The 15857-nt window shown below is 37.3% G+C and overlaps 2 protein-coding genes across 2 annotated transcripts in view; both read right to left on the reverse strand.

Moving 5' to 3' along the window:
* Positions 1–15857, reverse strand: part of LOC128509189 (BOLA class I histocompatibility antigen, alpha chain BL3-7-like) — a 138867-nt gene that overhangs the window by 19509 nt on the left and 103501 nt on the right. The gene's annotated exons all lie outside the window — the stretch shown is intronic.
* Positions 1015–15774, reverse strand: LOC128509188 (class I histocompatibility antigen, F10 alpha chain-like). The gene is made up of 7 exons (XM_053480812.1): positions 15634–15774; positions 8323–8583; positions 7910–8185; positions 6971–7258; positions 6772–6888; positions 6601–6633; positions 1015–1534 (listed from the first exon to the last, which is right to left on the reverse strand). Exons 1-7 carry the CDS (start codon positions 15680–15682, stop codon positions 1488–1490), a joined length of 1071 nt encoding a protein of 356 aa, XP_053336787.1. The 5' UTR covers positions 15683–15774; the 3' UTR covers positions 1015–1487.

Genomic DNA, 15857 nt, shown 5'->3' on the forward strand with positions numbered 1-15857 from the left:
AAGCCAAAATTTGGCGTGTTTGATACACACATGCTTCACAACCGGCAACATGACAAGATGTTCCCATAGCGTTTTCACGCAGCATCTCGTTCCCGCCTTTTCAGGGAACAGGGTTACAGCAAAGTAACCCGAGACGTTCTCTTATTTAGAAATCATGGAGGGTCTACAATTTTTAGCATAGGTGCATTTCCACTGTGAGAGACAGAATCTAAAAAGAAAAATCACATTGTATGATTTTTAACAATTTATTTGTAACTTACTGTGTGTAAATAATAAGTATTTGATCACTTGCTTATCAGCCAGATTTCTGACACTCAAAGACCTGTTATTCTGCTTTTAAATAGTCCAGCTACACTCTGCTCATGATCCTAAATTAGCAGCACCTGTTTGAGGTCGTTAGCTGTCATAAAGACACCTGTGCACCCCACAATCAGCCAAAGTCTAAGTAGATACATGGGCAAAACCCCCCCAAAAAAAGAGCTGTCAAAAGACACATGAGACAAAATCATGCTGGAAAGGGCTACAGGGCAACTGCCAAGCAGCTTGGTGAAAAAAGAACAGCTGTTGGAGACCCATATGTCTAGTTGTATTACGTGTAGAGAGGATGAGAGTAAGTGTAGAACTGATCCTGAGATCATGTGCTTTAAAGAACAGAGATATAAAATAAAACTCAGAGCACAGACTTTAAAAAATAATCCACTTTATTCTTCATTCAGATTGTTACACTGACAGAACAGATGCATTGTGGGAGAGATTTGGGTGGTACAGGATTGTAACAATGGATTGTTTTAGCTTTAAACTGAGTTGAATAATAAATAATCAGCAGCTTGTGGTTTAGTTGATTTGAGTTTACACTTCAGTCACTTTATCTCTTCAACACCTCTCACATCTGAAGAACCCAGGTTCTGTTTGAGAATAATGTGTGTCTGTGTGTGTGCGTGTGTGTGTGTGTGTGTGTGTGTCTGTGTGTGTCTGTTTGTGTCTCTGTGTGTGTGAATCACACCTGTCATGTACTGACCTCATCATCCCTATTAAACTCTACAGGAAATCATGTGATATACATTATGTACAGAGTAAAGAAGCTCATACACACTCCTGAAACACATTAAACTCAAGTACATATAAAACTCAGAGTATTTACATAGTGCAAAAACTAAAACCTCCAACAAGAAACTGTATCAGTCCCCAATAATCCAATTTTACAGCAATAACAACAGATTCATAATCAAATTATACACCAGGATTACACACTGGAATAGTGTGTGTGTGTGTGTGTGTGTGTGTGTGTGTGTGTGTGTGTTGAGAGTCTTCCTTCTCCCTCGCTCTTCGTCTCTCCTAGAGAAACAGACAGAAACAGGATGAGCTCTGAGCTGAGACTGAATGTTACTTTTCTGCTGGATTTTCTCTCCACACACAGATGTTTATTCCATATTAGACTGTAAACTACACCATGTCTTACTCTCTCAGTTCAGCAGGAAGTCACACAGTCACAGTTTGTTGTTAGAGTTGTTGGAGGAAGAATCATCATCAGTGGCTGTAAAATATATAAAACATTAATAGTTACATTTTGAAATAAAATAAAATTCTTTAAACTTTAAATATTTGACACATCAACTGTTGTGACACCTCAACACCAGCAGAGGCGCCCTCCCCAAGTACCAACTGTCACATCATCTCTTTATTTACATTAACAGTGGTGGCTGGTCAATAGAGAACGCTAAGACTCAGTCCTTCCTGGTGGAAAGTGCTTATTTTTAAAATTAAAACTATTTTACAATTTTGTGCAATGTTATCTTTATTAAACTGAATTTGATGGAATATGATTTAAAAGCATAAAACAATTATATTTTAGATTCATTACATGTAAAGAATATATTTTAAGTCTTTTTTGTTTTCATTTTAATGATGACGGATTATAGTTCTAAAGACAAAAATCCTAAATCTATCTCAAATTATTAGAATAGTATATCAGATTAAACAAAAAAGGATTTACAATACCAACTTTTAAGAATTATGTAAATTTATGCAGTTAATAGTCAGTCAGGGCTCTGTTATCATGAACTACTGCATCAGTGTGGCATGACTTGGAAGTGTTCAGCCTGTGGTACTGCTGAGGTGGTACTGAAGACCAAGTTGTTTTGATAACAGACTTCAGCTCGCTTGTATTGTTTAGGTCAGGTGAGTTGGCTGGCCAAACAAGTACAGTAATATAATCATTAACAAACCAGTTAGTGGTAGTTTTGGTGCTGTGGGAGTCTTCTCAAGATTTTTATCACCAGACCCATGACAACAGCAGAATCAAAGAGGTGCTTTTCTATTTTATAGATGATCAAGACCTTCTTGAGGAACACCATGATACAGGAATATCTACTGTAAATGCTCTCGCTGTCTTTATGAAGAAAAACTGATCAGAGACATCCCTGACTTCACTTATAGGATCATTGAAGAGTTCGCCATGGAAGGAAATAAGGGCAATATTTCTGTACACCAGTGGCGATTTCTTTAAGACCTTTGCAGGTGAAGTGCTACGAAGAACTGCTGCACTCTGTATTGTTTGCTGGTGATATAAACCATTTTTGTTTGTACAAATCATTCTTTAAATAATAAAAAAAACATATTATAGCATTCTTAACTTTGCTCAGTGTTTCAGCATTGTAAAGTTAGTTTGTTTATATAATTAAAGTAGCTTGTGGAAGGGGAAACTAGCCAGAATTTACGTACAAATAACATAATGAATTTTTTGATGAAGTCCTAATATGAGCTTCCCCTGTTTCAAAAGCTAGCAGCCGCCACTGCAGTACACACACCGGTTCTCATACCGGGAACTAGGTTCTCATACACACACCGGTACACACAAAAGACACATGCATGTTCCCCAGCTCTATTCTTTATTGTATATAGTGTATGATTACAAATTTATAAAATGTTATTTATAAAAATCTAGCTTCCAGTGTAATAGTATATAAAGAGTTATGTACATTGGGTTTTACATTTTGACAGTGACATTGACATTTAGGCATTTGGCAGACGCTCTTATCCAGAGCGACTCACTTTTTTTTTTTATCTCATTATACATCTGAGCAGTTGAGGGTTAAGGACCTTGCTCAAGGGCCCAACAGTGGCAACTTGGTGGTTGTGGGGTTTGAACCTGGGATCTTCCGAACCGTAGTCCAATGCCTTAACCACTGACCTACCCCTGGCCCCCATTTTAAGGTAAAGAGGTGGACCAGGTGTCAGAGACATTAACCTCTTGTCTTTATGTACTTCCTGACCACTGGGTAGGGTCCCAAAGTCAATGTGAATGCGAATCTCAAGGCCAGGCTATGCCTTTGTCTCTATGATAATGTAAAGGTTTGGGTGATACTGTCAGGCTGATTAGATTAGCACCTATACATTTGAAAGCCACTGTTATGCTGATGAGATCAGAGCTGGGAAACTTCAGTTACCAGGCTGACTTCTGTACTAGACTATGCTTTGTTTAGCTTGTCTCCACCTCTTCGTATCCCTCCCTCTTGTAAAGCATAAACTCTCCAGAGCTGAGTTTTTAGTCAAGACTTGGATGACTACAGCGATGCTCGGCGAGTAACTTCTGCTTGACTGATATCCCAACATCTCCTGGTCTCTGAAAAAGTTCCCAACAGTTTTGGTGCCATGACCCGGATAAAGCTCCTCACCTAAATCCAGATTAAAACTTCAAGCAAAGATCTGACTTCATTCCAGAATGAATCTTTTTGTACAAGCAAGGATTGGTGAGTGCCACTCTATCCAAAAGAACCTTTAAGACCACTACAAATTTGTTATCCTCTTTGCCGTCAGAGAAGAGTTAACAGACTGCTGTAGGGTTTGGTTAACTAAGTTATCCTCTAAAAGTTTCTGTTTAGAGATGGTTATCCTCTGTTCAGGCAGGGAAGATTAGCATTAAGTGCTAATATTTTTGTGTGTTATTCTCTGTTTTGGCAGGAAAAATTATCATAACATGCTAATATTTGTGTTATTCTCTGTTGATCAGAGAAGTTTTTGTCACGAACCGGGTGTAATGGCGGATGTTGATCGCCGTGGGCAGAGAGAGCAGGCATAAAGGCAGAGGGATTGTGTAACCACAAAAGTCCATTAATAATGGTTGTCACAGAAATAATAAAGACACAAAACAAACAAAGGAACAAACTCAAACAATACTTAACATGGGGTTAAGCATGGGTTCTCTGGCAGGACACAGACTAAGGGACACCAACAGGCTCTAATACCTGTTACACTACATTTAAGCTATGTGGCGAAACACAGGCTGAAGGACTCCTAGCAAATTAACAATGGCAGTCAGCTACACATACATCTAGCTAAGCATGTCTTTAGCCCGACATGCACTAAGCTACACTTACCTAATAGCTCAACACAACACTAGGGAATTGGGGCACAGAAACACAGAGACGGGATACCCAGTGGCTAGGCTAGGGGACCCTCAAAGGCTAGGATCACTGGGACACTAGGGAGGCAGGAAACACAGAAAGGCTAGAGACACAAAGGGGCTATGGCTAGAAGCATGATAGTTAGCTATTGTGCACTCGCATCACCTGACCGAGCTGCCTTCTGGGAAACTAAGTCAGCCAACAAAAACTACACAGGACAAACAGCGACTTCTAGTGGTGGTCCCTTACAGTTTTAGTGTTTTGTCTTAACAAGCATGACAAGCCTGTGTTGATCAGAGAAGTTTAGTGTTTTGATTGTGTGTTAACCAACAAATTTACAAAAAGTTTAAAAAACTAAAAAAAGGTGACCTTGCGACCCCTTCATGGTCTAATAGTGAATTCAAATCACTGTTAGGAATGCAAATGAACCTAATAGTTACTGAGGAAGTGAGACAAGAACTCAGAAGTCAGAAGTATGAGATCCATCCAGACAAGAGTTGGTCTGTAGATGAGTGTAAAAAGGTATTAGGAGCATGTATTCGTAAGAAAAATGTGAAAGGCATTATCTGCTGCCATAGAGAATTTGGTTTAACGCTAAGTACACAACGCTAAGTCTCAGCATATCTCAGAGCTAGAGGAACAGATCCAGGAGCTCCGTGCCACAGTATTCTCTTTGATTAAGAAACTGAACCGCAACAAAGCTTCAGCAAGAATTAATGTGGATGAAGTTAGTCAGTCTAATAACAACTATCCTGACTTTATTTAAAACCAATGTAGCCATTAAATCAATGTGCCTGTAGAGTCAGTGAACGTATCTGGTGCTAGGAAGAGATCTCAGGTAATTGTGGGAATTGCAAGTGTTACTCGCAACTCTTCTGTTGTCCAAGTCCAAACTGTTACTAAATCACTAGGACCTAAGGATATAGAGAGACTATCCCAAAGCTTACCCTCAGCACGCAAATTTTTCTGAATTAAGAAGAGCTTTGATCAGCAAAATGCGTCTCTACAACATGTCATTAGAAGAAGTCACACAGCTGATGTCACAATTAAACCGTTTTGAGTCTGCTGTTACTTGTGAACTACAACATGCCAGTAAATGTAATTTGAGAGAAGGTGTCTTGAAAATTCTTAAGTACATCATAGGACCCAAGGTAGACTGGTCAAGAACTATTAACTGTGTGCAGAAAAAGAAGAATCTGTAAATAAATACATTGAATAGTTTTGTCAGTCAGCTGTAACTTACAGTGGAATAGTTGAGGATTCTGAAAGTGTGCTTGATGATAAGGGACCCCTAGTCCGCATCTGGTCAGATGGCCTTATGGCCGAGTACAGTAATAGATTGCCATTTCTAAATCTAACTTGGTCTACCATAACTCTCAAAAGTAACTATGACAGGTTAGCTGCATGGAAAAGGGATGCTGATGTTAAGGCAAGGGTGAGAGTGGCAGCAGCTTCATTTAGCACAACAGACCAAGACAATGGATGGGCTAAAAAAGAAAGGCAAATGTAACTACTGTGGAAAAATGGGACATTGAAAGAAAGAGTGTAGGAAGAAGTTGCAACATGGTAGAAGAAATACTTTGCATGATTCTGCAAAGTATATCCTGCCTACAACCCTGAAGTAGTTTCGCCATTGTATACTTAAACTTTAGGAAAGCTTGCTCAGGCTATTCTAAGAGCACAAGAGAAACAGGAAAAAAAACTAATTATTGGGGCTGTGAGGAGCTACCTTTCCCCTGTAATCCATCACTTTGTATCCCTCCCTCTTGTAAAGTATAAACTCTCCAGAGCTGAGTTTTTAGTCAAGACTTGGATGACTACAGCGATGCTCAAGAACATTATCCAGCAATAAATTGCAAAAAAAGTTTTGTCGTTTTATTGTTTTTGCTAATATTGTTGTGTTTCTGACATGCACCAAGCTAATGCTAATCAAAATAAAAAGTATTATAAAAATAAATAAAAAAATATAATGTAACTTGATAGTAATATAAACTGCAGTATCATTTACTGTGAATTCCAATAAAATAATCACTCTAATAAAAAATAAAAGTTATCATCCAGGTGTATTTAAATGTATCAGCACTGTCTCATGGATTCTGTTATGTTTAATTAAAATCCTCCTGCATGTGGATCCCAAAACCCTCACCCGAGTCTCTGGTGCTACAGTTTAGTTAAAAATCTTCTAAACGACACTTACGTGGTGAGGAGTTTTGTGGAACTGGTTCAAAGGCTGAAACACAGATGAATTAATTAGTTATTACTGAATTACTTATCATGTATAAAAATTAATCTAATTTTAAACACAACTATATCAGATTAGTGACTGCTGGAAAATCCACGTCTCTAAATCTGTTGTTGTAAAACATGCCTTTATTCCTCTCACCAGACGAGTTCCTCCAGACGAGAAAACCAACACAACCGGCGAGAGCAGCAAGAGCGACGAGAGCCGCAATTACACCAATGATGACATCAATCGATCCTCCACCTGTTAAATCAGCACAGAGTCTTTATTATCTGTTGCAGCAAGAAATCAGCTTTCACTCTCTACAGCTCTAGTTTATTAGGACCTTTTGGTATTTCTCGCACTAACTCCTTCTCCAAGCTGCTGTGCTGAACCACGCAGGTGTAGGTGTGTTTCTGCAGCTCCTCAGCTGGGACTTTCAGAATGCTTCTCTTCTGGAAGCTTCCATCCTGGTTGGGTAACGTCTCTCTGAGGTCCACCATGTCCTCATGCACGTCCTCTCCGTCCTTCTGCCAGGTGATCATCACTGCTTTGGGGAAGAAACCTGTAGCCTGACACACCACCTCTGGATAAGGAGACGAGTGTTTCTGGAACACTGACACCTCAGGACAAACTGCAGAGACACAGAGAAACAGAAATATTTTGTCTTATTATAAATAATATGAGGGAAAGTGTTTTAACACAAAGCTAAATTCTGTTAGAACTGTGCCAGAAGGTTTTTTGCTCTAAACACTCAAATTAACTTGGTATGTGATAACAAGGGAGGGTTTCGTCAGGAAGGGCATCTGACATAAAACCTGTGCCATGTTGTTGTGAGGTTGGTTTGCTACTAGTGACCATTCGATGGGAGCAGCCGAAAGACGTAGTTAGCTAGTGATCAATATTTCAAACCTCTAATGTTGTAAAACCAGAAAATATTGTGGCGTGGGCGGGGCAGCGGCTGACGACCAGCATGCCTTGCAGGGATGTCGGTGTGTTCACCATGTTGGGGAAAGGTGTTTGGGTTAGTGGCTTCGGCCCTGTTTGTGTGTGGTGTGTGTGTGACGTGTGGAATGTGCTCCGGTTCATGCTTAGGCTGAATTGGAGGAAGGCTTCGGAGTATTATTTATTAGAGTAAAACGCTACAATATATTTCAATATTTAAATTGCATAGAAAAGATACATGTATTTATTAAAAACTCCTATATAACAGACATGTAGGATAGAAAAAGTGTGTGTGTGTGTGTGTGTGTGTTACATTAACAGAGCAGCTCACACACTTTACCTGTCCTCTCCAGAGTCTCTCTGCCATAATTCAGGTGTCTCTTTAACTCCTCGATACAGGTGTTCTCTAGGTAGTTCTTCCACTGATTAGCCGCAGCTCCTGTTTGATCCAACTCGTTCTTGGTGATCAGAGCCTGAGGTGTCGGAGCGATCCAGGTCAGAGTCTCCAGATCAAAGCTGAGGAAATCTTCTCCATCATAACTGTACTGTGTGTATCCTCTAGTGGTGCCGTCATTATCCAGCTCACAGCCACACATCATCTGGACTGTGTGAACACCTGCACACACACACACACACACACACACACACACATATGCGCACACACACATTTGGTATTTAAACAATCCCACTACATTCTACTCCACATTTTGTGTGCGTTAGAACGTACGTTTTTAAAGCTTTGAGTGTGTTTACCTTCAGTCTGATTAAAGCGCTGCATTCCCGTATCCACATTGCGTTTGAAGATCTCCTCCTGAACCTGTCCAGTATGTGTGCTTTCATCCCAGTAATCTGCACCTTCATTTTTCTGTATCCACTCAGTCTTTGGGATCGCCTCCCTGATGTTACTGTCGTAGTACTCAAACTGCACTCCATCCAGCAGAACCACAATAGTGAATTCTGGAAAATTTATTCCTGGTGTAACTGCTGTGAGGAAGTGCCAGTAAGTGTGTGTATCTGTAAGAGATCAAAAACACATATTTATATTGTTTAATAACAAACAACAGGGGAAACTCTACCCAAATTATAATGTTATTAAAACGCTTTTGTTTCAGTTCAGTTACTGTATATTCCTAACATTAGAAAACTCTATATTTCTGATCAGTCTGAATAAATAAATCATCATTAATCAAAAATATATAACTTTAATAAAAGAAAAGTTAAGGAACAGTGTTTATGTTGTTTTGTTATGAATTATTTGTTTTTAGTTCTAATCTTAAGTTCATTGTAATTAGGGAACTGATGGTGTGTACACACTCTATACACTGTCAGAAAAAAGGGTACGGTTGGGGTGCGTTTGTGACACTTAGGGTACAATTTGTGAAGTTGTACCCTCAATGGTTCATAGTCGCACCTTGGGGTACTTATATGTACCATTTAGGGGTGAAAAGGGTACAAATATGTTTTCAACTGTCTGAGGGTCCATTATTGGACCATTTAATCCCCAAACAAAGGTACAATCACTTGTGTGACAAAAGGAGTAGGCCAAAGTGTATAAAACAGTCACCTCAAATAGATTAAACAGAGAAGATAATCATTTTCATGAGTTGGTTATTTGGAAAAGATGCATAAAATAACCAAATATATTCATGAGCTCACATCTTCACTGAGTAGTTCTGAACAGTACACAAGCACATGACATTTTGATTATGCAGATCATCAAGATAATAACTTTTAAACATAAATCACATGCATTAAAGGCTGTATTTTTTATTGTAATTTTAAACTGATATAAGAGCGGTTTTAAGTTTTGCTTTTAGAGTTAAACAAATACATGTACTAATCTTTTTTAGCAAAATCACAATGTATTTTACATTTTGTTTATTTAACATTACATGGTGAACTACTTTGCTCAAAGTTCAAGTACGCATTTTTGCAGCCACTCTCCTTTAAATATTTGTCGTCCAATTGTACCCCGCGCGGTGCATTTTATGCGCGCGAAGAAGTTGAGATTGTGCACGACGGTTATTCGACATCATGGCTGACTCACTGCTGATGCTGTCGACAGAGGATCTTTTTCAAAAATTAAAAGAAGCTGGAGTAAACGTCACTGAAGACGAGGCAAAGAAATTCAGAGGTAAGTTTTGCTTTAAGAACTGTGAAAAACCGTTGATTCAAGTTCACTTGACATTGCGTCTGTAGGCTTAACGTTACCTGACGCGTGAGGGAAACCTTTCTTCAAAACCACTGTCTCCTAATTAGCCTGAAATACTATAATTTACGGATATAATCCGTGTTGATTAATATCAGTTTTATTTGCTATAGCGTTACGTTCTAAACATAAGAATCATTTGTCCTGTCACATCGAGGAGTTACGTCACGTCGGCATTGAGCCCTTTCAAGAGCAACAAGTGAAATGTGTTTAACGTTACCGTTATTTATCAAAACTGGTAAACTCGTGAAATAAGTTCTATGAGCTGCTTAATTAAATAATTTTGCGTCTAATCGGTTATTCTCAGGGGAAAAAATGCAGTTCTCTGTTAGTGCGTTAAGTGTACATATTGGTACCTTTCAGCTTTTGTACCTAAGGGTACTACCCAAATGACAGTTTTGTACCTTTTTCTGAGTGTGACGCTATGCCAGAGGTTCTCAACTCTGGTTGGCGAGATGCATTTTCCTGCAGAGTTTAGCTACTACCTTGATCAAGCTCACCTGCCTGTAACTTTCTAGTTATCCTAAAGACCTTAATTAACTTGTTCAGCTCCATATCCATATAATAACTTTTAATTTAAATCACATAAATGCATTGGACTGAAAAAAGACATGAACATCTTGGATGACAAGGGGGCGAGTACATCATCTGTAAATTTTAGTTCTAGAAGTGAACTTCTACTTTAAAAAAAAAATGTCTATAAAAATACTAGTCTAATGTACAGTAAAACATTTTCAAACCTAAAGTAGAAAATAATAATTTTAAATAATAATAATTATTATAAATTAATAATTTAATTTAAGACACCACACTGTAACATGCAAGTGTATAACAGTGGAGACAATAGTCCAAATTTTAGTTATTGCCCACTCCTACTCTGATCAGCAGTTTATGGACCTTACTGAGCCTAATTAAAATTTAAAATTTTAAATTAATGAATAAGATACAGGCTATTTATAATATAAAATGTTTGAAAAGTACTTAATTTATTTATTTTTACAATAGATTCTGACTTTCGTGCAGCACTGATCCTGCTGCCCCACATCTTTAAAGAGAAAGCTGAGAGCTTAATCACATTGGGAGAGGTATGGAACTATTTGTTAAACTCTCACTTTGTAATAATCTGATACAGGTCTGGTTATGTAATTGTGACAGATGTTGCGTTGTTTAGATGTTTAGATAGATGTTTAACATTTTCTTTTCTTCTCACAGTGTGATGCTGATAATTCATACCCAACCATACAGTTGGTAGAAACTGACTGGAAAATGGCTTTCTCCAAGAGGGTTCAAGTCCTTGTCAAAGCAGATGGTGTGGAGGTGTACAGGGGAATAGGAGATGAAGAAGGGATACTTGCAGCCTTTAGTGCTCACTATGTTTTCAACTTGGCTTATCTACCCTACATGAAGAATACACTGACTTTCCTGCAGCATGCCATAGCAAAGATTACTGAGGTGGGTGGGAAGCCCCTTCCAATAACTGTCAGCCGAGTACTTAATATCCTGTGCTAAATATGCCACAACCATATCGATGCACAAGGTGTAAAAGAAAAACCTTTACCTTAATGAAACTAGTTCAACATGTTGGTCTGGTTCACAACCATGATTAAATACATTTTAAATATCAACACTGTATGGTTTCTGTGCGGCAAGTGTTTAATACAATTGTTGTATGATTCGCACTTTCACGCTTGCACAGTTAAAGTTGACTTTGAATGGAGTGTAATAAAACCAGGGCAAGAGATGGACTTTCAGGCCCTTGATACGTAATTTGCTGATGATAAATTGTTTGTGATACTCAAGAATGTTTAAAAGATTCAAATGAAATGTGTAGTACTGTGTTTATGATCAAATGTTTTAAGGGTATAAAGTTACAATTCATGTGTAATGTGTACAAAAGATTGCTTTGTGAATTTACTTAACATGAGATCTAGTGCTGTTTTAAAAAAGTGAAATTACTATTCTTAATGTTACATGTTTTAATACAGGTTTTAAAAAGTTAATGTTTTTTAAAAGGTTCTAAATTTTTAAAAAGAGATTTAAAAATTTGTTTAATATGCATCCTTTTGACACATTGTGATAGAGATTAAAACATTAATCGTATGAAAAATGTGAGAATGTATTGAATGTTCAATAAATGTCATGAATAGCATTCTGGCCTTTTTAATATGTTGTATGGAGTACAGATTTGCCATCACAAGGTACAGAAGGCTTGTCACTGGGGCAGTACCCTGCACTTTTTTTAAAGGTACACTGTGGTACCATAGCACTATAAGGTACAATTAAGTCAGCAGGAGGTACATATTTGCCTTTGAAAGGTACATACTGCAAGGGTACAGATATGTACCCATATAAAAGGGTACAAAAGGTGTACCCTTGAGGGTACTGCCTCAGTGACAAGCCATTGTACCCCTAAAGGTACAAATTTTGCACATTTTTTCTAACAGTGTAGTGAATGTATTTTTCCCACTTTTTTAATATTAGTAGTAGTAGTAGTATGCAATACCATTTTTCTTTTTTTTTCTTTTTATTATCTATTATATTGTATTACTTATTATCTTCACTCCCCCCATTTTTGGCACTGCTCCTGCACCCAGAGCTTTTATATTATGCCATGTTTGTACAGATCTAATGTGGTCCTGGTGTAGAAATGGCATTGTTCTTTCATCACTCTTTTTAACATTGAAATAAGCAGCCATGCATTTAAACATAATAATAATAATAATAATAATAATAATAATAAAACGGCCAAACAAACATCAGATTGTGACATTATTTACTTTGCCATCTTTAAAGTGCTCTCTGTTGCTGTTGAACAAGAACTCTTTGTCTAGTTATTAATATACTAGGTATGTGGCAGCACATGGAACACTTTATGTACTTTGTGCATCAGGTGTAATATGATTTACAAGTTAGTAAAACTGCTTAGAACCTTTGAACAGCTTTGTTGTTAAGGTTAAAGGGTGAGAACAGAAGACCTGCTGCTTGTAGCTATATTTACATGAACTTGTTATGGTGAATAAAGTAAAAGGATTGTGCTGGAGAATATATTCCTTAATGGTTACATTCAAAAGTAGGAACCAGTGGCGATTTCTTTAAGACTGCAAGGGAAGCTCAGCTTCCCCTATAATGTCACAAAATTAATGGTCAAATTATGTACTATTGTATTAACATTTTATTGACTAAAAATGCGTTAGAAAACGTTCATCTCAAAGACGAGTTCGTTCAGAATCAGTTAGATATAGCAGGTCGGCTGACTTGATTTTCTTCTCATACATTCCCGTAGCGTCTCAGTGCATTTCCCCGTTGAAGCCCAGCGTCCATTGACTTCAATGCGGCTGCTTTGAACAGTTTTTTTCAGTGCTTTGAAACTAGACGGTCGTTGGATAAACGCTGCGATTATGTCCCGCCAGGGCCTGGATGCTGGAATGCTGCATGATGATTGGAGGAGCTGTTTAAAGGGCGGAACCCCTTTTTTGATTGACAGCATGTCTTAAGTATACATCAGCGCTACAGAGATTCGAGTTCAGTCCCATGCGGATTTGCAGGTGAACTGGTACGACGATGCTGCACTCTGTAATGTTTGCTGGTGATATAAACCATTTTTGTTTGTACAAATCATTCTTTAAATAATAAAAAAAACATATTATAGCGTTCTTGACTTTGCTCCGTGTTTCAACATTGTAAAGTTAGTTTGTTTATATAATTAAAGTAGCTTGTGGAAGGGGAAACTAGCCAGAATTTACGTACAAATAACATAATAAATTTTATGATGAAGTCCTAATATGAGCTTCCCCTGTTTCAAAAGCTAGCAGCCGCCACTGGTAAAAAGATATGCAGGTTAATTATAGTGTGTACATCCTTATTATATAACCATGATTCTTCACACCAGTTGTGTAAATAGTGTCTTCACATTCTGTTCATTGAGTCTACTGTACAATTTCTCAGTATATACAGTGTTTACTTCACTCTGGAAGCTCAAAGTAAACTGAAGTCTCTGCTTTACTGAATCCACTATGATTACATGATGTTTGTGTGCACTATACTGATGTTCAGCTATAATATATTTGAATTCTAAAGCCAGATCTGGTCAGTATCTACCACCACGAGAGAGATCATGGGGCTTTACTACATACATCTACACAAGTTTCAAATATACTGTAGTTATTATAAAATGTGTTGGTGAGTTAGTATTGTATAAGGATGGGAAAAGGACAGTTCTTTTGTCAATATTAAAAATCTCTCCAGTCGATCACTGTTACTGTCAGTATATTGTGTCACGTCCTCCTGCTCCATATCTCAGTTCATTAGATTGTCTGTCTTCTTGTGTTAGTTTGGTTTTTATTATTTAAAAGCAGATTATAAACAAAATAAAATACACAGAATAACAGACTGCATCAGTGTGTAGGAGGAAAAATTATAAGCAAGAGTTAGTAATTAAAAATAGCATAGCATTAGGGAAACAGCTTTACATGGTAGAAATTAAAGTTTAAAAAAAAGGGTGTATATTACAAATATATAAGTCCAAAAAAAAGAATAGAGAGAAAAATCTGCCCAATTTTATTATTAGTTGTTTGTGATTGCATTTGTGATGTATTTCCTCTTTAGTTAAAATGTGTTGTTTCTGTTTGTTTCTCCTCTTCCTTTTGCAATTCTCATGATATTAGGTTATTAGGATATTAGATAAGAGACTTTTGTATGTGGGCACAGGGAAGGAGTCGTGAGGTGAGAGTCACTGGCGTTTTAGTCTCATACGCAAAGAGTTATGAAGTTTGTTTAGAGTTCCAAAAATAGCTCATTTTAAAATAACCACATGTTTGGTTACTGAGAACATACAGTAAGTGTGTGTATACAGTAAGTGTGTGTATACAGTAAGTGTGTGTATACAGTAAGTGTGTGATGTGACAGAAATGAGCAGGTCCAGTCCAGTCCAGTGGAGTGGATCATTATTCAGAGTTATTTTCATCTCTTAATCATGACTCCTGGTTTAAGATGGAACTGAATCTCACATGCAAGTGATGTACAGTATATAACAATTAGGAAGAAAACCAAGTCAGACATTTCAACCTGAGAATTAGCTCAGTTATTAAGCCACGCCCCCAAAGCCAGTCTACGTCATCGGTAACCAGGTAACTTTACCTGCTTCATGTTATAAATGAAAGTAAACTGGCATCCTGGTGTTTATTATAGTTTTATAATAAACACTGAGTACTGAAGGTGAAGTGGCTAAAATAAAGTCAGTAGATGAATACAGAACAAATGAATAAATCCTGGACAACGTGTGATCACATTTTATTACAGCTACTGTAGAAATTAATTACTCAGAGGTGTAAGTTGTAAATAAGTGAGCCTATTTTATAATAATTCAGTGTTTTCATTAGGAGAATGATTTAAAAAGCAAATACAGGGTTTAGTGCTTATTAAAGTTAAAATAGTGTTTATTCATTTAGTTTTTAGCGATTAACGATTCAGTTTTAATTTTTAATGACATAAACATTTCCCTCTAATCAGCTGTTTATGACTTTAAAATCTTGTATCTTCCTAACTGATCATTGATATTGTATAGTGTATATAAATATCTGATTAGCAGCAGGACTCACTGTGCTGTCTGCAGACTTTAGGAGCAACAATAGAGATTCGGGTTTATAGCAGGACTTTAATATTTAATCTACTGAATATCACTGTATATAATGTTCACTTCTATTCAGTGAATATAACACTTTTACAGTGTAATAGTTCTGATACATTATTCACACTTTTACTAAAGAAAAGACACAGAATCAGTGTGTGTGAGCTAATAATGAACATTTATAATGTAACTGGTTCATGTTTAGAATAAAGTTATAAATAAACCTGACCTGCTGCTGTCAGATGAACCCCGAGCGCGAGGAGAAGCAGGATTTCCATCAGTGTATAAATATTGTGTATATAAATATAGAATAAGTAGATCCTCGGGTCCCTACATGTCCTCAGTCTGTCTCTGCGCTTCTGTAATTCTTCTCTTTCCTTTCTTTCTGTTTTGTGTTTACATACCTGGGGAAATATACTGACCAATCAGAATTACTGTAGAATTCCGGTTACG

This window comes from Clarias gariepinus, chromosome 21, assembly GCF_024256425.1.
Source record: "Clarias gariepinus isolate MV-2021 ecotype Netherlands chromosome 21, CGAR_prim_01v2, whole genome shotgun sequence".
In the NCBI taxonomy this organism is placed as follows: domain Eukaryota; kingdom Metazoa; phylum Chordata; class Actinopteri; order Siluriformes; family Clariidae; genus Clarias; species Clarias gariepinus.